Source organism: Coregonus clupeaformis, unplaced genomic scaffold (assembly GCF_020615455.1).
Source record: "Coregonus clupeaformis isolate EN_2021a unplaced genomic scaffold, ASM2061545v1 scaf0117, whole genome shotgun sequence".
NCBI classification, from domain to species: Eukaryota; Metazoa; Chordata; class Actinopteri; order Salmoniformes; family Salmonidae; genus Coregonus; species Coregonus clupeaformis.
Genome location: NW_025533572.1, coordinates 177,302 through 202,500, shown reverse-complemented (window position 1 = coordinate 202,500; position 25,199 = coordinate 177,302). Strand labels below are relative to the sequence as shown.

The window sequence follows — 25,199 nt, the reverse complement described above, 5'->3', positions numbered from 1 at the left end:
AGACACACATACACATGCATAACACACCCACAAACACACATACACATGCATAACACACCCACAGACACACATACACATGCATAACACACCCACAAACACACATACACATGCATAACACACCCACAAACACACATACACATGCATAACACACCCACAAAGACACATACACATGCATAACACACCCACAAACACACATACACATGCATAACACACATGGAAACACACATACACATGCATAACACACCCACAAACACACATACACATGCATAACACACATGGAAACACACATTGTTAACCCTCCCCTCTCCTCCCCCTCTCCAGGTGAGTTCGGGGGGTCTGGCTGCGTACCTGAGGAAGGATCAGGAGGTGTGGCTAGAGACCAACGATTACAACGGCATGACGGGAAAACCTGAAGGGAACAGTGTCTTCTCTGGCTTCCTGCTCTACCCTCACTAACCTGAAGGGAACAGTGTCTTCTCTGGGTTCCTGCTCTACCCTCACTAACCTGAAGGGAACAGTGTCTTCTCTGGGTTCCTGCTCTACCCTCACTAACCTGAAGGGAACAGTGTCTTCTCTGGCTTCCTGCTCTACCCTCACTAACCTGAAGGGAACAGTGTCTTCTCTGGCTTCCTGCTCTACCCTCACTAACCTGAAGGGAACAGTGTCTTCTCTGGCTTCCTGCTCTACCCTCACTAACCTGAAGGGAACAGTGTCTTCTCTGGGTTCCTGCTCTACCCTCACTATCTCTCTCTCTCTCTCTCTCTCTCTCTCTCTCTCTCTCTCTCTCTCTCTCTCTCTCTCTCTCTCTCTCTCTCTCTCTCTCTCTCTCTCTCTCTCTCTCTCTCCATCCATCCATCCATCCATCCATCCATCCATCACCCATCATCCATCATCCATCATCCATCATCCATCATCCATCCATCCATCATCCATCATACATCCATCATCCATCCATCATCCATCCTCCATCCATCCATCATCCATCCATCCATCATCCATCAATCCATCATCCATCCATCCATCCATCCATCCATCCATCCAGCCATCCATCACCCATCATCCATCATCCATCATCCATCCATCCATCATCCATCCATCATCCATCATACATCCATCATCCATCCATCATCCATCCTCCATCCATCCATCCATCCATCCATCCATCCATCCATCCATCCATCCATCCATCCATCCATCATCCATCCATCCATCTATCCATCATCCATCATCCATCCATCCATCCATCCATCCATCCATCATCCATCCATCCATCCATCCATCCATCCATCCATCCATCCATCCATCCATCCATCCATCCATCATCCATCCATCCATCCATCCATCCATCATCCATCCATCCATCCTCCATCCTCCATCCATCATCCATCCATCCATCCAATTAATTAATTAATAAATAATGTTCTTCTTCTATGATTGTTGTTTTGATCAATAAAGGCGTTTTAACTTCATGAGTTTTGGTGCTGTTATTATCCATCGCTTTAAAGGCATTTTTATTAAATGAATCAAGGTCAACTGTGTTTTTATGCTGAACAGTAACCATCTCCATGGTGACTGTTGTTATCTTCACTGTAAACACCCAAGCCATGTCAATCCATCAGGGTTGGGGTCAATTCCATTTCAATTCCAGTCAATTCAGAAAGTTAACCAAATGTGAAGCTTTCCTCATTGAAAACCATTGAAGAGAATTGGTGTTGTAATTTCAGTGTACTTCCTGAATTGACTGGAATTTAAATAGAATTGACCCGAACCCTGCAATCCATGATTCTGCATTTCAAATAGCACCCTCCCTATGTAGTGCACTAATTTAGACCAGAGAATAGCACCCTCCCTATGTAGTGCACTAATTTAGACCAGAGAATAGCACCCTCCCTATGTAGTGCACTAATTTAGACCAGAGAATAGCACCCTCCCTATGTAGTGCACTAATTTAGACCAGAGAATAGCACCCTCCCTATGTAGTGCACTAATTTAGACCAGAGAATAGCACCCTCCCTATGTAGTGCACTAATTTAGACCAGAGAATAGCACCCTCCCTATGTAGTGCACTAATTTCCTCCCTATGTAGTGCACTAATTTCCTCCCTATGTAGTGCACTAATTTCCTCCCTATGTAGTGCACTAATTTCCTCCCTATGTAGTGCACTAATTTCCTCCCTATGTAGTGCACTAATTTCGAAGTCAGCAAAACGAGAGATGCTGCTGATGGTGTATTTACGAGATGCCGAATAAAAATAAAATAAAATACGACTCAGAGAATGAGTGCACGACTGGTAAATAGTCGCTTATAGATATGTCAGTCAGTCAGGTGGCTAGCTGCCGGCAGAGACTTCTATTGCAATAACGTTGAAGGGTACATGCTATTTGGAATCCTTGGGAAGTCCCATTGAAGTAGAAATGTAAAATTGTAAGGGTTAGGTAAGGTTTATGGTTAGGGTGAAGGTGAAGGTAGGGGTTAGGTTTAGGGTAGGGACATCCCAAGGATCCCAGACAGCACTAACCAACGTTGAAGGCCTCTGGCTAGTATCACTTAACCAGCTAGAAGGATGAAGTTAGAAGCTAACGTTAAACAGAGTCTACTTTAGCAGGAGCAAAATATACGCTGCTAATTTCTCTTAATAACTTTGTTTTACAGACAGTAGGCTACTGAGACAGACAGTAGGCTACTGAGACAGACAGTGATGTGGTGCTCAGTGGTGAGGCTGAGGCAGGAGGAATCAGAGGAGACACAGAGAGAGAGAGATGTTAGTACAGTGGTTCCCTAACTTGGTGTCGGGGCTCCAAATGGGGTCGCCTGAGAAAATCTTGAATAATCTTATCAAACAAGTTAGGAACTTAAACAAAATAAGATATGTCCGACATTAAAATGCAATCAACATGCAAAAAAAATACAATTCTAAAAATGTCCTACGTTTTCATTTATATCAGTGGTTGTTCGTCTTATCCATGACCAACCTTCTCACCACTACATCACTGATATTAATACAGAATCATAAGTAATATTCAAATAATTCATGTGAATGTGATAATACGATCATCTGTGTTCTTCATTGATGTCTGTTTGTGGTTCGGAGCTTGATTAGTAATGCCTAGGAATGCAAACGCTATGTAATTTGAGAAAATATATACACTACCAGTCAAAAGTTTGGACACCTACTCATTCAAGGGTTTTTCTTTATTTTGACTATTTTCTACATTGTAGAATAATAGTGAAGACATCAACACTATGAAATAACACATATGGAATCATGTAGTAACCCAAAAAGTGTTAAACAAATCAAAATAGATTTTAGATTTTAGATTCTTCAAATATACACCCTTTGCCTTGATGACAGCTTTGCACACTCTTGACATTCTCTCAACCGGATTCACCTGGAATGCTTTTCCAACAGTCTTGAAGGAGTTCCCACATATGCTGAGCACTTGTTGGCTGCTTTTCCTTCACTCTGCGGTCCAACTCATCTCAAACCATCTCAATTGGGTCGAGGTCGGGGGATTGTGGAGGCCAGGTCATCTGATGCAGCACTCCATCACTCTCCTTCTTGGTCAAATAGCCCTTACACAGTCTGGAGGTGTGTTGGGTCATTGTCCTGTTGAAAAACAAATGATAGTCCCACTAAGCCCAAACCAGATGGGATGGCGTATCGCTGCAGAATGCTGTGGTAGCCATGCTGGTTAAGTATTCTCCAAATAGCATTTGAATGTTTTTTTAATTGTATAGAAATTCAGTAAATGTGCTTCAACTAAATAAATAAAAATCTGAAATCTGACCTCACTAAAACTCAAACCCTGAATCTACTTTGGTTTAGATACAATCATCATGAAACCTCTAACACAATAAATTCATTTGACTTGGTGAAAATCTGTTTTTTGGACTCCATGTGGTTTCTTCCTTCACAGACTCCATGAAATGATGACCTCTTCCTAAATATCAACACTATTATCCCAGAAACCCTAGACTTCTTCCTTCCATGAAATGATGACCTCTTCCTAAATATCAACACTATTATCCCAGAAACCCTAGACTTCTTCCTTCCATGAAATGATGACCTCTTCCTAAATATCAACACTATTATCCCAGAAACCCTAGACTTCTTCCTTCCATGAAATGATGACCTCTTCCTAAATATTTGGTCAAATTAATAATTTTGTTTATGTCCTAGAAAATAGGGGTGGCTCAACTAACCCTTAGACTCAACTAACCCTTAGACTCAACTAACCCTTAGACTCAACTAACCCTTAGACTCAACTAACCCCAATCTCCCCTAAACTCTGCTTTTCACTTGGACTGGAACAGGTGCCAGTTAAACTCATTTTGGTATTGTTTATATTTAGGTGTTGGAACTTTTGAAAGTAATATTCTATTAAAGGTGCAGGAAGTCAAGCAGTAGAGAATTGAAGGTGTTCTCTTTCACGGTTCTCCACTGGGTTTAGAGGATCGGACTCCTGGCTGAACAATAGACTTCCCTGAAGGACTATAACGTTTGAATTGAGGAGGAGGAAGAGGGTGAGGAGGAGCAGGAGGAAGAGGAGGAAGAGGAGGAGGAGGGACCAGGAGGAGGAGGAGGGTGAGGAGGAAGAGGAGGAGGATCAGGAGGAAGAGGAGGATGATCAGGAGGAAGACGAGGAAGAGGAGGATGATCAGGAGAAGAGGAGGAAGAGGAGGAGGGACCAGGAGGAAGAGGAGGGTGAGCAGGAGGAAGAGGAGGAAGAGGAGGAGGAGGGACCAGGAGGAAGAGGAGGGTGAGCAGGAGGAAGAGGAGGAAGAGGAGGACTAGGGTTAGGGTTAGGAGGACTAGGGGGGTAACTTTGAGTCTTGACGAAGGTGACTCTGATCCAAAGGGTCAGTCTGAGACAGCAGGTCAGAGTTCCTGTCTTCAAAGGGTCAGTCGGAGACGGCAGGTCAGAGTTCCTGTCTTCAGAGGGTCAGTCTGAGACGACAGGTCAGAGTTCCTGTCTTCAAAGGGTCAGTCGGAGACGGCAGGTCAGAGTTCCTGTCTTCAGAGGGTCAGTCTGAGACGGCAGGTCAGAGTTCCTGTCTTCAAAGGGTCAGTCGGAGACGGCAGGTCAGAGTTCCTGTCTTCAGAGGGTCAGTCTGAGACGGCAGGTCAGAGTTCCTGTCTTCAAAGGGTCAGTCGGAGACGGCAGGTCAGAGTTCCTGTCTTCAAAGGGTCAGTCGGAGACGGCAGGTCAGAGTTCCTGTCTTCAGAGGGTCAGTCTGAGACGGCAGGTCAGAGTTCCTGTCTTCAAAGGGTCAGTCGGAGACGACAGGTCAGAGGGTTCTTTGTCACAACAGCAGCAGCATTACAAGAGGAAGCAGGTAATAGTGAAACTATAAACAACATCTCCATAACAGCACAGTAGTCAGAACACAAAGTGTGTGTTCCCAATGGCACCCTATTCCCTAGAGCTCTATGGGCCCTGGTCTAAAGTAGTGCACTCAATACGGAATGGGGTGCCATTTTGGACCTATAAACACTCTGACCTCAGGAGCTCTTCCCTGTTCTCAGTCCAGTAAGAGGGAAGAGGAACCAGGAAGTCAGAGAGTGCTGAGAGAGACAGAACGACTGGGGGGAGGGGTGTTAATTATGGGAAAGCTTTGTTGTGATCATTTAGTGTTCTATGTGACTCTCCTCTTCCTCTTTCAGCTGAGCTTCTCTCAGTGTCTCTCTCTCTCTCCCTCCATCAGTCTATCTGTTTATCAGTCTCACCGGTCATCTCTCTCTCTCTCCGTTCATCAGTCTGTCTGTCTGTCTGTCGTTGTCTTGAGAAAGACTGACACTCTTGGAGCCTCTAAGAAGCCCACAGACATCTGAAAACTACAGACCCTCCCAGAGGCTGCCAGACGACGGCACATATCAGATGGTATGTTAATGAGAAGGATAACTATCAAGCTAACAGTAATGACTTGTATTCATGAAGCACAGGGTGGCCAACTGCACACTGTATGTAATCTGATAGCCCAGCAATTCTAACAGTAGTAGTGTTGTTCTGATCTGTTCTGGTTCCAACTGGGGTTGAGTCTGACACAACATAATGCAGTGTGTGTGTGTGTGTGTAAGGCCACCTGGTGGTTGAGGTGGGGTACTGCTGCTGTGATGGTGTGCAGCATCCTGACCTCCCTTGCAACCTTTGTTGCCATGGAGCCCAGCTGTAACGCACACCTTGGTTACCCCGGATTACCTGGGATACCAGGGGCTCACGGAGCCAACGGTAAAGACGGACTCAAGGGAGGGAAGGGAGACCCAGGTAACACACACTAAGCTATGCTGTTATGGCCTGTGTAACATAGTCACTAAGCTATCCTGTTATGGCCTGTAATAATTCTCTCTGAGTGATCTGTGTAACATAGACACTAAGCTATGCTGTTATGGCCTGTGTAACATAGACACTAAGCTATCCTGTTATGGCCTGTAATGAGCAGTCTGTGTTGCCTGTGCAGGTGAGTCTGTTTGGGGAGGGAAGGGCCTGAAGGGGGAGCCAGGTGAATCAGGTCCTCCAGGACGGTCAGGTCTTCAGGGGGACCCCGGTCAGCTTGGACCCAAAGGACCCGCTGGCCTCCCCGGGGAGAAAGGCAGTCCCTCTGGGGTCAACAGCGCTGTCACCTCCTTCTTCTCCTACAAGGTAAACAACACCTCTTCCTCCTATAATACTAGGTAAACAACAACACCTCTTCATCCTATAATACAAGGTAAACAACAACACCTCTTCATCCTATAATACAAGGTAAACAACAACACCTCTTCCTCCTATAATACTAGGTAAACAACACCTCTTCCTCCTATAATACTAGGTAAACAACAACACCTCTTCCTCCTATAATACTAGGTAAACAACACCTCTTCATCCTATAATACTAGGTAAACAACAACACCTCTTCCTCCTATAATACTAGGTAAACAACACCTCTTCCTCCTATAATACTAGGTAAACAACAACACCTCTTCCTCCTATAATACAAGATAAACAACAACACCTCTTCATCCTATAATACAAGGTAAACAACAACACCTCTTCCTCCTATAATACTAGGTAAACAACACCTCTTCCTCCTATAATACAAGGTAAACAACAACACCTCTTCCTCCTATAATACTAGGTAAACAACAACACCTCTTCATCCTATAATACAAGGTAAACAACAACACCTCTTCATCCTATAATACAAGGTAAACAACAACACCTCTTCATCCTATAATACTAGGTAAACAACAACACCTCTTCATCCTATAATACAAGGTAAACAACAACACCTCTTCCTCCTATAATACAAGGTAAACAACACCTCTTCCTCCTATAATACAAGTTAAACAACACCACCTCTTCCTCCTATAATACTAGGTAAACAACAACACCTCTTCCTCCTATAATACTAGGTAAACAACAACACCTCTTCATCCTATAATACAAGGTAAACAACAACACCTCTTCATCCCATAATACAAGGTAAACAACAACACCTCTTCCTCCTATAATAAAAGGTAAACAACAACACCTCTTCCTCCTATAATACTAGGTAAACAACACCTCTTCCTCCTATAATACAAGGTAAACAACAACACCTCTTCCTCCTATAATACAAGGTAAACAACAACACCTCTTCATCCCATAATACAAGGTAAACAACAACACCTCTTCATCCTATAATACAAGGTAAACAACAACACCTCTTCCTCCTATAATACAAGGTAAACAACAACACCTCTTCCTCCTATAATACTAGGTAAACAACAACACCTCTTCCTCCTATAATACTAGGTAAACAACAACACCTCTTCATCCTATAATACAAGGTAAACAACAACACCTCTTCATCCCATAATACAAGGTAAACAACAACACCTCTTCATCCTATAATACAAGGTAAACAACAACACCTCTTCATCCTATAATACAAGGTAAACAACAACACCTCTTCCTCCTATAATACTAGGTAAACAACACCTCTTCCTCCTATAATACAAGGTAAACAACAACACCTCTTCCTCCTATAATACAAGGTAAACAACAACACCTCTTCATCCTATAATACAAGGTAAACAACAACACCTCTTCATCCTATAATACTAGGTAAACAACAACACCTCTTCCTCCTATAATACTAGGTAAACAACAACACCTCTTCCTCCTATAATACTAGGTAAACAACACCTCTTCCTCCTATAATACTAGGTAAACAACAACACCTCTTCCTCCTATAATACAAGGTAAACAACAACACCTCTTCATCCTATAATACTAGGTAAACAACAACACCTCTTCATCCTATAATACAAGGTAAACAACAACACCTATTCATCCTATAATACAAGGTAAACAACAACACCTCTTCATCCTATAATACAAGGTAAACAACACCTCTTCCTCCTATAATACTAGGTAAACAACACCTCTTCCTCCTATAATACAAGGTAAACAACAACACCTCTTCCTCCTATAATACTAGGTAAACAACAACACCTCTTCATCCTATAAAACAAGGTAAACAACAACACCTCTTCATCCTATAATACAAGGTAAACAACAACACCTCTTCATCCTATAATACTAGGTAAACAACAACACCTCTTCCTCCTATAATACTAGGTAAACAACAACACCTCTTCCTCCTATAATACTAGGTAAACAACAACACCTCTTCATCATATAATACAAGGTAAACAACAACACCTCTTCCTCCTATAATAATAGGTAAACAACACCACTTCCTCCTATAATACTAGGTAAACAACAACACCTCTTCCTCCTATAATACTAGGTAAACAACAACACCTCTTCCTCCTATAATACAACGTAAACAACAACACCTCTTCCTCCTATAATACTAGGTAAACAACAACACCTCTTCCTCCTATAATACTAGGTAAACAACAACACCTCTTCCTCCTATAATACTAGGTAAACAACACCTCTTCCTCCTATAATACTAGGTAAACAACAACACCTCTTCATCATATAATACAAGGTAAACAACAACACCTCTTCCTCCTATAATAATAGGTAAACAACACCACTTCCTCCTATAATACTAGGTAAACAACAACACCTCTTCCTCCTATAATACTAGGTAAACAACAACACCTCTTCCTCCTATAATACAACGTAAACAACAACACCTCTTCCTCCTATAATACTAGGTAAACAACAACACCTCTTCCTCCTATAATACTAGGTAAACAACAACACCTCTTCCTCCTATAATACTAGGTAAACAACACCTCTTCCTCCTATAATACAAGGTAAACAACAACACCTCTTCCTCCTATAATACAAGGTAAACAACAACACCTCTTCATCCTATAATACAAGGTAAACAACAACACCTCTTCCTCCTATAATACAAGGTAAACAACAACACCTCTTCATCCTATAATACAAGGTAAACAACAACACCTCTTCCTCCTATAATACAAGGTAAACAACAACACCTCTTCCTCCTATAATACAAGGTAAACAACAACACCTCTTCCTCCTATAATACAAGGTAAACAACAACACCTCTTCATCCTATAATACAAGGTAAACAACAACACCTCTTCCTCCTATAATACAAGGTAAACAACAACACCTCTTCATCCAGCGGTCAAACAGGGAAATGGTTACAATCGTTTTTCCACCATTCATTTTTCCCATAAGGGATTTTAGAAACACTTCAAATAAGGGCTGTGTTTCATGTAGGTTTACCCTGGCGTGACGTTTTGATAACCGTGTAAATCTCTTTAGGACAAGGTGACTTTTATCAATATATTCGACTCTATTTACTCTCAGATTCAAAAATGCTAATTAGCATCAAAGTAGACATCATGCAAAACTACAAATCCCTGCAAGCTCCTGCACGTCATCTCTAGCTAACACCTTTGCTAACAGGGATTGTGTCAATAAAAAATTTGCCCAAGATAGGTCACAGAATTGTCCATTTAAAGAAATATAGCCTATTTATTCATTACTACATTTAGTTAACATTAGATAGTTAATCCAGAGATTCTTGCCTCGATTCGGCAGTCTCGTCTTCTCGTCCAGATCATCATGGCATGTAGTTCTTTATTAGCAGCTAATTGGCATTTCATTTCTGGGGGGTAAATACAGGCGAATATATTGATACAAGTCACCTTGTCCGAGAGAGATTTACATGGTTATCAAAAATCCCCTATGGGAAAAAACGATTGGAACCATCTCCCTGTTTGACCGCTAGGTTTTATGGGTATTATGACTCATACTGTGGTGCTCTATGAATGTTTCTCCTCTCTCTCGCTGTCCCTCCCTCTCTCCATCAGAGGAACACCATTCAGCCGCCTCCCAAGAACACGCCCATGCGTTTCGACGGACCAATCGTGTCGGGCCTTAACCCTAGCCTGCAAGGCGTTTCGCTGAGTGAAGGGGTGTTCAAGTGTTCCATTCCTGGCATGTACTTCTTTACCTACCATGTGTCGGCTAAGAGCCTGGTCTGTCTCAGCCTGAAGAAGGGGACAGAGACTAAGGTTTGTTTGATTATTTAATCTAACAGGAGACATAAGCTGTGTTCAAATACCATACTAACATACTGTAGACTACATACTTAATGAGTCTATACTACATACTATTAGTTCATTTTAGTATACTGTAAACGAACGGTATCCTTTCAGTTGAGCGTACTAGCGCTTCGCCTGTCTACCGGAAGTTGATGCTGTTGCTATGCAACCTCTTGCTATATTGTTAGCGTAACAAATGACTAGCTAGACGTTTTACGATTTTCGGGTGTGTTCGTAAAGTCAATCTGGAGTGCCAGAGTGCGCAAATTCAGAGCGTTGTCAGATTGTCTGTTCGTAAATTCAGAGCGTTGTCAGATTCCCTGTTCGTAAATTCAGAGCGTTGTGTAGTGTCGAGTCAATGTTGCTAATCATTGCTGTTAAACAAAGGAGTCCGCTTATACTGAACTTTGATCATAAGTTTTATTCATATCACAAGATTTCAGCATAAGTTTACGGATGTCATGATCACCCGGAGAGCAGTGTCCTCCAAATTACAATGTCTGCTCTGCTCTTCTTCGTTTAAACCCAGTACTTATAATTTTCCCAAGATATGGGTGGCTCCCTCTACTGTCCAATCCCCTGTCTACAACACACAGACTTAAAAAATGTTTTTATTTCACCTTTATTTAACCAGGTAAACCAGTTGAGAACAAGTTCTCATTTACAACTGCGACCTGGCCAAGATAAAGCAAAGCAGTGCGATAAAAACAACAACACAGAGTTACATATGGGGTAAAACAAAACAAAGTCAAAAATACAACAGAAATAAATATATATACAGTGTGTGCAAATGTAGCAAGTTATGGAGGTAAGGCAATAAATAGGCTATAGTGCAAAATAATTATAATTAGTATTAACACTGGAATGATAGATGTGCAAGAGATGATGTGCAAATAGAGATACTGGGGTACAAATGAGCAAAATAAATAACAATATAGGGATGAGGTAGTTGGGCGGGCTAATTTCAGATGGGCTGTGTACAGGTGCAGTGATCGGTAAGGTGCTCTGACAACTGATGCTTAAAGTTAGTGAGGGAGATAAGTGTCTCCAGCTTCAGAGATTTTTGCAATTTGTTCCAGTCATTGGCAGCAGAGAACTGGAAGGAATGGCGGCCAAAGGAGGTGTTGGCTTTGGGGATGACCTGTGAGATATACCTGCTGGAGCGCAGACTACGGGTGGGTGTTGCTATGGTGACCAATGAGCTAAGATAAGGCGGGGATTTGCCTAGCAGTGATTTATAGATGGCCTGGAGCCAGTGGGTTTGGCGACGAATATGTAGTGAGGACCAGCCAACAAGAGCGTACAGGTCACAGTGGTGGGTAGTATATGGGGCTTTGGAGACAAAACGGATGGCACTGTGATAGACTACATCTAATTTGCTGAGTAGAGTGTTGGAGGCTATTTTGTAAATGACATCGCCGAAGTCAAGGATCGGTAGGATAGTCAGTTTTACGAGGGCATGTTTGGCAGCATGAGTGAAGGAGGCTTTATTGCGAAATAGGAAACCGATTCTAGATTTAACTTTGGATTGGAGATTCTTAATGTGAGTCTGGAAGGAGAGTTTACGGTCTAACCAGACACCTAGATATTTGTAGTTGTCCACATACTCTAGGTCAGACCCGTCGAGAGTAGTGATTCTAGTCAGGTGGGCGGGTGCAAGCAGCGTTCGGTTGAAGAGCATGCATTTAGTTTTACTAGTGTTTAAGAGCAGTTGGAGGCTACTGAAGGAGTGTTGTATGGCATTGAAGCTCGTTTGGAGGTTTGTTAACACAGTGTCCAATGAAGGGCCAGATGTATACAAAATGGTGTCGTCTGCATAGAGGTGGATCTGAGAGTCACCAGCAGCAAGAGCGACGTCATTGATATACACAGACTTCTCTGTCCTATGTGGCGTCACACTAAAACAATTCCCTCTGACACTAAATAAACATCCTCTCAGGTTCCACTTAAAAACATTAACAAAGTCATAATCTTAATACACTACATTCCCCCCTTCGAGACTAACTAAAAGTCTCAAAAACAAACAGAATAGGATTATGACAAGTAACAATTTATCTTATTGAGTATCTTTAACAATAAACCAAAAACACATTTTTCTCTGGAGTGTAAATACCTTTCTATGAAATATGAACAAATCTTTATGAAGTGTGAATACATTACTATGAAATATGAACACATCTTTATGGAGTGTGAATACATTACTATGAAATATGAACAAATCTTTATGAAGTGTGAATACATTACTATGAAATATGAACAAATCTTTATGGAGTATGAGAGCGAAAAACCTGTCTGGCAGCCTTCTTTCCAAATATCCATCCATCAATCAAGACAGTAAAATTCTCTCACGGCCCCTCTGCCCCAGGCAACCACCTAGGTACTCCAGATCAATTCATAAATCTTTATCAATGCATTTGAAACTATGATGCAATTAAATACACATGAAAGCCCCATCAAACAAAATACTATCCAAAAAATTTCCACACTAAGGCTGGTCGACCCATCGGACCCTACGGTGGATTATCTCTATCCCTGCCTAAACTCCATGTCCCTAAGCTTCCACGAAATAAACAAAAACATCTAAGATCCCCACATGTATCCAATAACATCAAATATCATTCTACAAAAATTAATACCTAAGAATATGACACAAATTATGTATTACACATGCAAATATGTCTATATTTCATTGCAGACACTGGTCCACTACACTTCATCTCCTCAGCAGTGTCGACTTCCAATGCATCTTCAATGATGGAATTGGAACATTTCCACACCTTCCTTGTTCCACTTCCTCCAGTCCCTTCATATTCTCCTTTCATATTGTCCCTGTTTGAGTATTTCAATCTCTACATATTCCCCCAAATGCTTCTGGAAGAAAAGAAAAGACCAAACAGTATCTTTTGCAAAACAACACATTCAAATTAAAACATCAATATCAACTAAGAATATAAAAAATGATATATAAATGATATATGAATCACATTATCCTATTTCCCCCCTTTGATTCATAACAACATACTAAAATCCCACTAATATTGAAAAACATTTGAAAAATGATCAAATAATCCATCATAATTATCCATCAATACTCCATCCAGTCCCACTTGTCCATCTTCATCCAGATCAGTAACAGTCAACAACGGCATCTGAGTGTTGTCTCCAGGCATCACTACTCCAACCCATCTCAATATCATAGCTTTCTCAAAGGTCAGTAACAAATTACAAAAGAAAAACATCACACACAGTGCTATCAAAGCTGCTATTAAAATCTGAACCATCACTGCTCCCACTGGGCCTAACTGATCTTGCAACCAAGACTTCGCTGACCATCCAGCTCCTTCAGATCTACCAAATGCATCCCTTATATTCTTCAATGCATCTATAACACTAGTGATATTATCTGAACTATCTGGAATCAAAGTACAGCTAATATTATCAATATGATCTTCCCAAATTTTACACCATACCATGGAAAAATCCCCACTTCTCTCTTAGACTTATCCTCCAATGATAGGCTTCCCAGACTATGAAATTCCTCTAAAATTGGTGCTGGAGCTATTGGCTCCCTTGTAATCAAATGTGATATATTTATAGCTTTAATAACTATCAATGTTGAAAGAGTTAAATTGCTTCTCACTGTTGTTATAATAGGCTGAAGTGTTGATGTCCTTGTTGTTACTTCATCCATTCTCCCTAAGACTTTTAACTCCTTACTTGTATTTCCATCTATCACCACTAGTTCTCTCTCTCTTACTACTAACTAACATTGAAACTTAGCTTACTGTCCTAGAGTTCCTTCAACCCTAGTTCTCCTAACTTTTTTTAATCTAATATTTTCTCCTAACTTTTAAAAAACTTCTTCCACTGATTTATTCACAAAAGCCTTTACCACCAATTTTTAGAATATGTGATCGGGAAGTCCCCACCTGCTTCTGACTTCTTTACACACAGACTTGGCAAACGATTAAACACCTTTTAGCCTGGTTTGAAATCTCTTTCCCCTCTTGGTGTAGGAATGTAACCCAGAATAACAGTCACCCCTTTTAACTTTATTTTTCAGACAGATTGTCTAATAGGCAGTCTAATAGATTGTCATAGGAAGGAGGACATTATCTTTTCAAGCAAATATGATTCCCAAAAACCCTACTCTTTTAAAATCTTCTACCAGACAGCCGTCTAGTGTACATCTTATTGTACAGTTCAATTTACACAATGCATCTCTTCCCAACAATGCAATAGGTATATGTTCTAATACCAGTATGTGTATTTTAATTTCTCTTAGATTTTTTATAGCAGAGCTCAATTGGTTCCTTAAGAGTAATCAGCTGTTTTACTCCCTCAAATCCCTATCCTAATTAGTTCATTTTACATAGTGAGATGTTTAACCTCTTTAGGCTCAACACAGATAAAAGCTTTTCCACTATCACCTCTCCTCGTCCTTTGTTTTCACTTCAATTGTTAGATATTTTTTCTCCCTAATTGGTGCTATCAGCTGACACCCCCCTTCGGATCTTCTAGGCACTCTAGAATCCTTGCTCCTTTAAGGGTTCACCTGTCCTACAGTTGATCTTCACTTGCTCCTTTATCTTCCTCAGAAATTCCCTCTTTCCAGAAACTATCTATGGATATGGAACAACTTATACCACTTGTTGTGGCTGGTACAATTGCGATTGGAACTGGTCCTGTTGAAGCTGTAGCAGTGATTGTTGATTTGGTTCACCCTGATTCTTCATAACCAAAGCTTCTCTTCTCCTTCCTATTCTCCACCAGTTGTATTTGATTGAGTTTTCTGAGAGTTTCTTGGTCCTGTTCTTTCTTGTTGTTGACATATCAGTATTCTTCAAAAGGTTATATTCTAAGTTCTGTCCTCGAAATATCATCTTCCATCATCTTCTTACTAGTGGCCTCAATGTATTCTTCTCCTCCAATTCTTGGGATCCTTTTCTCAGCAGTTTCTTCTTCTCTTCTGTATCTTCAGCTTCTTGAGTTGTTCCTCCAGTTCTCTTTGTCTCTTCTAAATTATTCGCTTTATCCAGACATGATACGCATCGGTCTATATCTCTTTCTATTTCTTCTTTGCTAATCATTGTTGGATAAAACCCTCTTGAATATGAAGCACCTTTAATCTCCAAGTCTTCATCTTTGTCTTCATCTTTCCGAACCTCATTCTTCTCTTAGTTTCCAGACATCTCGGTTTTTTCTTACTTCTGGAGTTTGGATTCATTTTTATGGTCGTTTCTGCTTGTCCTCTCTCTATTATTCGTTCATCTTCATCTCTGATGCAATAATCACCCTCCTGGATGATCACCGGAAGCTGAGGATAGACGTCCTTAAGCTCTACTTCTCTCTCATAAGGTGGGGGTCTTTTTGCTAAATCCGTATGTGAGAAAGGTATACTGACTTCTGCCATTAGTTTTTCTGTCGCCTTCTCTTCCTTTAGCATTTTCTCTATACCTTTGTTTCTCTTATCGTTGGTATCTTTCATCAGTTTTTATTCTTCATCTTCAAACAGCTTAAGAACACCCAGCTCTCTTTGTGTCTTTTCTTTACGTTGTTCCCTTTTTTTTCCTTTCTTTTGATCTTCCTTATGAATTGACAGAAGCACTTTCATGATGTTGATGATGTCAGGGTTAAGAGTCCCTTCCACTGGCCATGGTTGTTCAATGTCAGGCCAACGTTTGTTCCATTTGCCTGATAACCTAGCAATACCTTAGTTAATGGTATTGCTATTTTGTACTATATCAACAGGTGTAATTACCTTCATAGTCCTGATATCCTTTTTCCCCATTGTAACAACTCTTTTATATTCCTTTAATGTGAATTATTTTTATTACTTTAGAATATATAGCTTATAGTGTCCTCCTTTTAATTTTTAATATAAACAGTTTTTTATTTATTTTTTTTCTTCTAAAAAAATTAAAATTAATCAATAAAAAATATGAATATTCAAAAGTAAAAAAAAATATTTTATTTTTTATTAAACAATTAAACAATAAATGTACGAATAATCAAAAATATTTTTTATTTCTATTTCCTATTTTACTAATTTATCAATTAGTGGCTATCTTACCATCTTCAATCAGGAAAAGTATGTATAATACCTATAATCCAGCAACACTACAGTACTCATAAACCCCATTGCTTAGTAAGCACCCAATTATCTTAAATTTACAGAATAATGTCAGTACTCGATTTCCAACAGAACTCTAATCAAACCAACTCATGCACAGCAACTCCAAAATGCAATTTTTAATTGATCAGTCTTTTGCCAAGTCTTTGTCAAATTGTCATAACATCAAATATCCTGTAGGGGAAGTTTTTTTTGTAAACAAAACAGCACTGGCCTGATTTTGACTCGATCCTCTGTCGCGTCACACCTGTCGCGTGATGTACACGTCAGCACTTCCTGTCTCTCTCTCTCCTCCCTCTCGTCTCTCATATGACAAAAGAACAAAGAAACAGACAAGAATTTAGCAGTTTATGCAGTCACTGAGCTACTTCAACCATTCAATATTCCTCCAGTCACATTCGCTCTAAGAATTAACTCAGGAATAATTATAGATAGCTCAATAACATTTTTTATTTTATTTATTTAATTATTTTTATTTTATTTTTTAATCCGTCAACATATCTCTCTCATTTATCAATTCAATAGATCTCAACAAATAGCTTAATCATTAAGCAACCGCCTATGTAACAACTAGAACATTCCATTCGTGTTCAAATCTCTCTCTGTCTGCTTCTGAGTCTGCGTCTTCCAGCACCCAGTGTAGGCAGTGGCACATTCTCCCTACGTACCTCTAAAGTCATAAAATCACACGCATGCGCAGTTCATTCACCAATACGATTTCAGCGTGGACGGAGCCCTCAAGCAGCTCTCTCCCCAAGCCAAACAGGAAGTTAACAGTCCCGCTGTAACTCCGTTTTCTCCTCATAGCCAAACAACATTTAACAGAGCTCACAAAGCATAGAACTTAAATTCTACACACACAAACATAATTTAAGAGGCTTTATTCCATCTCAATGGCCCTCTAAGGTCACATGTTAGCATGTAGCATGTAGCATAATTAGCATTAGCATTTAGCATTAGCATGTATGTAACATTTGGCATGTAGCATGTAGCAATGTAACCTACATTGCGCCGTAAAATTCATTTTCCTTTGTCCCTAACTTTATGCTGCCGCGAGTTATGGATATTCTATGAGCGGTCACATCAAACAAATGCTTCGTCAAACACCAGCTGAGCGGTAACTTGCAATAGAATGTATATACCACAGTCTCCAGTCCCCAGGACTCACCTAATCACACCGAACGCGTTATCAGGATTTTCGGCCCACCATAGAGGTCGCCTGGTTTAGAGGTCTTTTCCAGATCCGCAATGTCCTAATTTGTATACGTATACCTTGGCCTTATTCCTTCAATCGATTGTTCTTGAATTCCTATTCAAGCAAAATATCTCTATAGACACCCTATAGACACTCTCCCCCCTTTTGCGCTGTCTACCAGTGCAAACAAATTTAGAATGGTTAGGCCAGACCCATAGTCCACAGCAATAACAGCCACAACAGCACACACAAGTACTTTACACGGTACATCTCCCCAGCGCACAGTTAAATAGCCTCCGAACTAACAAATGCCCAAAGTGGTGAGGAAACTCACCCTTATCTGGCCATGACTTCGGAACGAGAGTCAGCTCGGCGCCCATGAATGGAACAAAGGAGAGACGCAGACCGGTCCCATCTGGGGTGCCATTTTGTAGTGTCGAGTCAATGTTGCTAATCATTGCTGTTAAACAAAGGAGTCCACTTATACTGAACTTTGATCATAAGTTTTATTCATATCACAAGATTTCAGCATAAGTTTACGGATGTCATGATCACCCGGAGAGCAGTGTCCTCCAAATTACAATGTCCGCTCTAATGTTCTTCGTTTAAACCCAGTACTTATAATTTTTCCCAAGATATGGGTGGCTCCCTCTACTGTCCAATCCCCTGTCTACAACACACAGACTTCTCTGTCCTATGTGGCGTCACACTAAAACAATTCCCTCTGACACTAAATAAACATCCTCTCAGGTTCCACTTAAAAACATTAACAAAGTCATAATCTTAATACACTACAGTTGTCAGATTGTCTGTTCGTAAATTCAGAGCGTTGTCAGATTATCTGTTCGTAAATTCAGAGCATTGTCAGATTATCTGTTCGTAAATTCATAGCGTTTCACTCTCAGAGCGTCCACTGTGAGGTCAGAAGGCTGGTTTGATCCGTAATTTATTTGAAAAGTCATTACTTTATTACATTGCTGCCTATATAGCTGCTGTCCACTCTAGTGTTGTCCACTCTGATGTCTATGTAGCTGCTGTCCACTCTGATGTCTATGTAGCTGCTGTCCACTCTGATGTCTATGTAGCTGCTGTCCACTCTGATGTCTATGTAGCTGCTGTCCACTCTGATGTCTATGTAGCTGCTCTCCTCTCTGATGTCTATGTAGCTGCTGTCCACTCTGATGTCTATGTAGCTGCTGTCCACTCTGATGTCTATGTAGCTGCTGTCCACTCTGATGTCTATGTAGCTGCTGTCCACTCTGATGTCTATGTAGCTGCTGTCCACTCTGATGTCTATGTAGCTGCTGTCCACTCTGATGTTCTATGTAGCTGCTGTCCACTCTGATGTGTCTATGTAGCTGCTGTCCACTCTGATGATGTCTATGTAGCTGCTGTCCACTCTGATGTCTATGTAGCTGTTGTCCACTCTGATGTCTATGTAGCTGCTGTCCACTCTGATGTCTATGTAGCTGCTGTCCACTCTGATGTCTATGTAGCTGCTGTCCACTCTGATGTCTATGTAGCTGCTGTCCACTCTGATGATGTCTATGTAGCTGCTGTCCACTCTGATGTCTATGTAGCTGCTGTCCACTCTGATGATGTCTATGTAGCTGCTGTCCACTCTGATGATGTCTATGTAGCTGCTGTCCACTCTGATGTCTATATAGCTGATGTCCACTCTGATGATGTCTATGTAGCTGCTGTCCACTCTGATGTCTATGTAGCTGCTGTCCACTCTGATGTCTATGTAGCTGCTGTCCACTCTGATGTCTATGTAGCTGCTGTCCACTCTGATGATGTCTATGTAGCTGCTGTCCACTCTGATGTCTATGTAGCTGCTGTCCACTCTGATGTCTATGTAGCTGCTGTCCACTCTGATGTCTATGTAGCTGCTCTCCTCTCTGATGTCTATGTAGCTGCTGTCCACTCTGATGTCTATGTAGCTGCTGTCCACTCTGATGTCTATGTAGCTGCTGTCCACTCTGATGTCTATGTAGCTGCTGTCCACTCTGATGTCTATGTAGCTGCTGTCCACTCTGATGTGTCTATGTAGCTGCTGTCCACTCTGATGTCTATGTAGCTGCTGTCCACTCTGATGTCTATGTAGCTGCTGTCCACTCTGATGATGTCTATGTAGCTGCTGTCCACTCTGATGTCTATGTAGCTGCTGTCCACTCTGATGATGTCTATGTAGCTGCTGTCCACTCTGATGTCTATGTAGCTGCTGTCCACTCTGATGTCTATGTAGCTGCTGTCCACTCTGATGTCTATGTAGCTGCTGTCCACTCTGATGTCTATGTAGCTGTTGTCCACTCTGATGTCTATGTAGCTGCTGTCCACTCTGATGTCTATGTAGCTGCTGTCCACTCTGATGTCTATGTAGCTGCTGTCCACTCTGATGATGTATATGTAGCTGCTGTCCACTCTGATGTCTATGTAGCTGCTGTCCACTCTGATGTCTATGTAGCTGCTGTCCACTCTGATGTCTATGTAGCTGCTGTCCACTCTGATGTCTATGTAGCTGCTGTCCACTCTGATGTCTATGTAGCTGCTGTCCACTCTGATGTCTATGTAGCTGCTGTCCACTCTGATGTCTATGTAGCTGCTGTCCACTCTGATGATGTCTATGTAGCTGCTGTCCACTCTGATGTCTATGTAGCTGCTGTCCACTCTGATGTCTATGTAGCTGCTGTCCACTCTGATGTCTATGTAGCTGCTGTCCACTCTGATGTCTATGTAGCTGCTGTCCACTCTGATGTCTATGTAGCTGCTGTCCACTCTGATGATGTCTATGTAGCTGCTGTCCACTCTGATGATGTCTATGTAGCTGCTGTCCACTCTGATGATGTCTATGTAGCTGCTGTCCACTCTGATGTCTATGTAGCTGCTGTCCACTCTGATGTCTATGTAGCTGCTGTCCACTCTGATGTCTATGTAGCTGCTGTCCACTCTGATGTCTATGTAGCTGCTGTCCACTCTGATGTCTATGTAGCTGCTGTCCACTCTGATGTCTATGTAGCTGCTGTCCACTCTGATGATGTCTATGTAGCTGCTGTCCACTCTGATGTCTATGTAGCTGTTGTCCACTCTGATGTCTATGTAGCTGCTGTCCACTCTGATGTCTATGTAGCTGCTGTCCACTCTGATGATGTCTATGTAGCTGCTGTCCACTCTGATGTCTATGTAGCTGCTGTCCACTCTGATGTCTATGTAGCTGCTGTCCACTCTGATGTCTATGTAGCTGCTGTCCACTCTGATGTCTATGTAGCTGCTGTCCACTCTGATGTGTATCCCTGGAAATAATTATAATTCATGTAAACATTACAGTTTTGAAAACATAGTTAGTTCCCCCCAAAAAAGTGGGCTCTTGGCACAACTTACCCCAGGTATGGGGTAAGTTAAGCTGTGGGACAGGGTAAGTTAAGCTGTGGGACAGGGTAAGTTGAGCTGAGGGACAGGGTAAGTTGAGCTGTGGGACAGGGTAAGTTGAGCTGTGGGACAGGGTAAGTTGAGCTGAGGGACAGGGTAAGTTGAGCTGAGGGACAGGGTAAGTTGAGCTGTGGGACAGGGTAAGTTGAGCTGTGGGACAGGATAAGTTGAGCTGAGGGACAGGGTAAGTTGAGCTGTGGGACAGGGTAAGTTGAGCTGAGGGACAGGGTAAGTTGAGCTGAGGGACAGGGTAAGTTGAGCTGTGGGACAGGGTAAGTTGAGCTGAGGGACAGGGTAAGTTGAGCTGATGGACAGGATAAGTTGAGCTGAGGGACAGGGTAAGTTGAGCTGAGGGACAGGGTAAGTTGAGCTGTGGGACAGGGGTAAGTTGAGCTGAGGGACAGGGTAAGTTGAGCTGAGGGACAGGGTAAGTTGAGCTGAGGGACAGGGTAAGTTGAGCTGAGGGACAGGGTAAGTTGAGCTGAGGGACAGGATAAGTTGAGCTGAGGGACAGGGTAAGTTGAGCTGAGGGACAGGGTAAGTTGAGCTGAGGGACAGGGTAAGTTGAGCTGAGGGACAGGGTAAGTTGAGCTGAGGGACAGGGTAAGTTGAGCTGAGGGACAGGGTAAGTTGAGCTGAGGGACAGGGTAAGTTGAGCTGAGGGACAGGGTAAGTTGAGCTGAGGGACAGGGTAAGTTGAGCTGAGGGACAGGGTAAGTTGAGCTGTGGGACAGGGTAAGTTGAGCTGTGGGACAGGGTAAGTTGAGCTGAGGGACAGGGTAAGTTGAGCTGAGGGACAGGGTAAGTTGAGCTGAGGGACAGGGTAAGTTGAGCTGAGGGACAGGGTAAGTTGAGCTGAGGGACAGGGTAAGTTGAGCTGAGGGACAGGGTAAGTTAAGCTGTGGGACAGGGTAAGTTGAGCTGAGGGACAGGGTAAGTTGAGCTGAGGGACAGGGTAAGTTGAGCTGAGGGACAGGGTAAGTTGAGCTGAGGGACAGGGTAAGTTGAGCTGAGGGACAGGGTAAGTTGAGCTGAGGGACAGGGTAAGTTGAGCTGTGGGACAGGGTAAGTTGAGCTGATGGACAGGGTAAGTTGAGCTGAGGGACAGGGTAAGTTGAGCTGAGGGACAGGGTAAGTTGAGCTGAGGGACAGGGTAAGTTGAGCTGAGGGACAGGGTAAGTTGAGCTGAGGGACAGGGTAAGTTGAGCTGAGGGACAGGGTAAGTTGAGCTGAGGGACAGGGTAAGTTGAGCTGAGGGACAGGGTAAGTTGAGCTGAGGGACAGGGTAAGTTGAGCTGAGGGACAGGGTAAGTTGAGCTGAGGGACAGGGTAAGTTGAGCTGAGGGACAGGGTAAGTTGAGCTGAGGGACAGGGTAAGTTGAGCTGAGGGACAGGGTAAGTTGAGCTGAGGGACAGGGTAAGTTGAGCTGAGGGACAGGGTAAGTTGAGCTGAGGGACAGGGTAAGTTGAGCTGAGGGACAGGGTAAGTTGAGCTGAGGGACAGGGTAAGTTGAGCTGAGGGACAGGGTAAGTTGAGCTGAGGGACAGGGTAAGTTGAGCTGAGGGACAGGGTAAGTTGAGCTGAGGGACAGGGTAAGTTGAGCTGAGGGACAGGGTAAGTTGAGCTGAGGGACAGGGTAAGTTGAGCTGAGGGACAGGGTAAGTTGAGCTGAGGGACAGGGTAAGTTGGAGCTGAGGGACAGGGTAAGTTGAGCTGAGGGACAGGGTAAGTTGAGCTGAGGGACAGGGTAAGTTGAGCTGAGGGACAGGGTAAGTTGAGCTGAGGGACAGGGTAAGTTGAGCTGAGGGACAGGGTAAGTTGAGCTGAGGGACAGGGTAAGTTGAGCTGAGGGACAGGGTAAGTTGAGCTGAGGGACAGGGTAAGTTGAGCTGAGGGACAGGTAAGTTGAGCTGAGGGACAGGGTAAGTTGAGCTGAGGGACAGGGTAAGTTGAGCTGAGGGACAGGGTAAGTTGAGCTGAGGGACAGGGTAAGTTGAGCTGAGGGACAGGGTAAGTTGAGCTGAGGGACAGGGTAAGTTGAGCTGTGGGACAGGGTAAGTTGAGCTGAGGGACAGGGTAAGTTGAGCTGAGGGACAGGGTAAGTTGAGCTGAGGGACAGGGTAAGTTGAGCTGAGGGACAGGGTAAGTTGAGCTGAGGGACAGGGTAAGTTGAGCTGAGGGACAGGGTAAGTTGAGCTGAGGGACAGGGTAAGTTGAGCTGAGGGACAGGGTAAGTTGAGCTGAGGGACAGGGTAAGTTGAGCTGAGGGACAGGGTAAGTTGAGCTGTGGGACAGGGTAGTTGAGCTGAGGGACAGGGTAAGTTGAGCTGAGGGACAGGGTAGTTGAGCTGAGGACAGGGTAAGTTGAGCTGAGGGACAGGGTAAGTTGAGCTGAGGGACAGGGTAAGTTGAGCTGAGGGACAGGGTAAGTTGAGCTGAGGGACAGGGTAAGTTGAGCTGAGGGACAGGGTAAGTTGAGCTGAGGGACAGGGTAAGTTGAGCTGAGGGACAGGGTAAGTTGAGCTGAGGGACAGGGTAAGTTGAGCTGAGGGACAGGGTAAGTTGAGCTGAGGGACAGGGTAAGTTGAGCTGAGGGACAGGGTAAGTTGAGCTGAGGGACAGGGTAAGTTGAGCTGAGGGACAGGGTAAGTTGAGCTGAGGGACAGGGTAAGTTGAGCTGAGGGACAGGGATGTTGAGCTGAGGGACAGGGTAAGTTGAGCTGAGGGACAGGGTAAGTTGAGCTGAGGGACAGGGTAAGTTGAGCTGAGGGACAGGGTAAGTTGAGCTGAGGGACAGGGTAAGTTGAGCTGAGGGACAGGGTAAGTTGAGCTGAGGGACAGGTAGGTTGAGCTGAGGGACAGGGTAAGTTGAGCTGAGGGACAGGGTAAGTTGAGCTGAGGGACAGGGTAAGTTGAGCTGAGGGACAGGGTAAGTTGAGCTGAGGGACAGGGTAAGTTGAGCTGAGGGACAGGGTAAGTTGAGCTGAGGGACAGGGTAAGTTGAGCTGAGGGACAGGGTAAGTTGAGCTGAGGGACAGGGTAAGTTGAGCTGAGGGACAGGGTAAGTTGAGCTGAGGGACAGGGTAAGTTGAGCTGAGGGACAGGTAAGTTGAGCTGAGGGACAGGGTAAGTTGAGCTGAGGGACAGGGTAAGTTGAGCTGAGGGACAGGGTAAGTTGAGCTGAGGGACAGGGTAAGTTGAGCTGAGGGACAGGGTAAGTTGAGCTGAGGGACAGGGTAAGTTAAGCTGAGGGACAGGGTGTTGAGCTGAGGGACAGGGTAAGTTGAGCTGAGGGACAGGGTAAGTTGAGCTGAGGGACAGGGTAAGTTGAGCTGAGGGACAGGGTAAGTTGAGCTGAGGGACAGGGTAAGTTGAGCTGAGGGACAGGGTAAGTTGAGCTGAGGGACAGGGTAAGTTGAGCTGAGGGACAGGGTAAGTTGAGCTGAGGGACAGGGTAAGTTGAGCTGAGGGACAGGGTAAGTTGAGCTGAGGGACAGGGTAAGTTGAGCTGAGGGACAGGGTAAGTTGAGCTGAGGGACAGGGTAAGTTGAGCTGAGGACAGGGGTAAGTTGAGCTGAGGGACAGGGTAAGTGAGCTGAGGGACAGGGTAAGTTGAGCTGAGGGACAGGGTAAGTTGAGCTGAGGGACAGGGTAAGTTGAGCTGAGGGACAGGGTAAGTTGAGCTGAGGGACAGGGTAAGTTGAGCTGAGGGACAGGGTAAGTTGAGCTGAGGGACAGGGTAAGTTGAGCTGAGGGACAGGGTAGTTGAGCTGAGGGACAGGGTAAGTTGAGCTGAGGGACAGGGTAAGTTGAGCTGAGGGACAGGGTAAGTTGAGCTGAGGACAGGGTAAGTTGAGCTGAGGGACAGGGTAAGTTGAGCTGAGGGACAGGGTAAGTTGAGCTGAGGGACAGGGTA

The 25,199-nt window shown here is 43.4% G+C and overlaps 2 protein-coding genes across 3 annotated transcripts in view; both read left to right on the top strand.

The window, feature by feature from the left end:
* The window catches only part of LOC121558447 (complement C1q subcomponent subunit C), a 5,906-nt gene extending 5,442 nt beyond the window's left edge, over window positions 1-464 (top strand). For both annotated transcript variants that reach the window (XM_041871829.2, XM_045213509.1), the window contains exon 5: window positions 322-464. In XM_041871829.2, the coding sequence (XP_041727763.2) occupies window positions 322-456 (135 nt within the window). In that variant the 3' untranslated portion in view covers window positions 457-464. The remainder of the gene's footprint in view (window positions 1-321) is intronic.
* Window positions 465-5,690: 5,226 nt separating this feature from the next.
* The window catches only part of LOC121558446 (complement C1q subcomponent subunit B), a 28,582-nt gene continuing 9,073 nt past the window's right edge, over window positions 5,691-25,199 (top strand). The window contains exons 1-4 of the mRNA XM_041871828.2: window positions 5,691-5,882; window positions 6,080-6,266; window positions 6,460-6,641; window positions 10,292-10,495. Coding sequence (XP_041727762.1) covers window positions 5,880-5,882; window positions 6,080-6,266; window positions 6,460-6,641; window positions 10,292-10,495 — 576 coding nt within the window. The 5' untranslated portion in view covers window positions 5,691-5,879. The remainder of the gene's footprint in view (window positions 5,883-6,079; window positions 6,267-6,459; window positions 6,642-10,291; window positions 10,496-25,199) is intronic.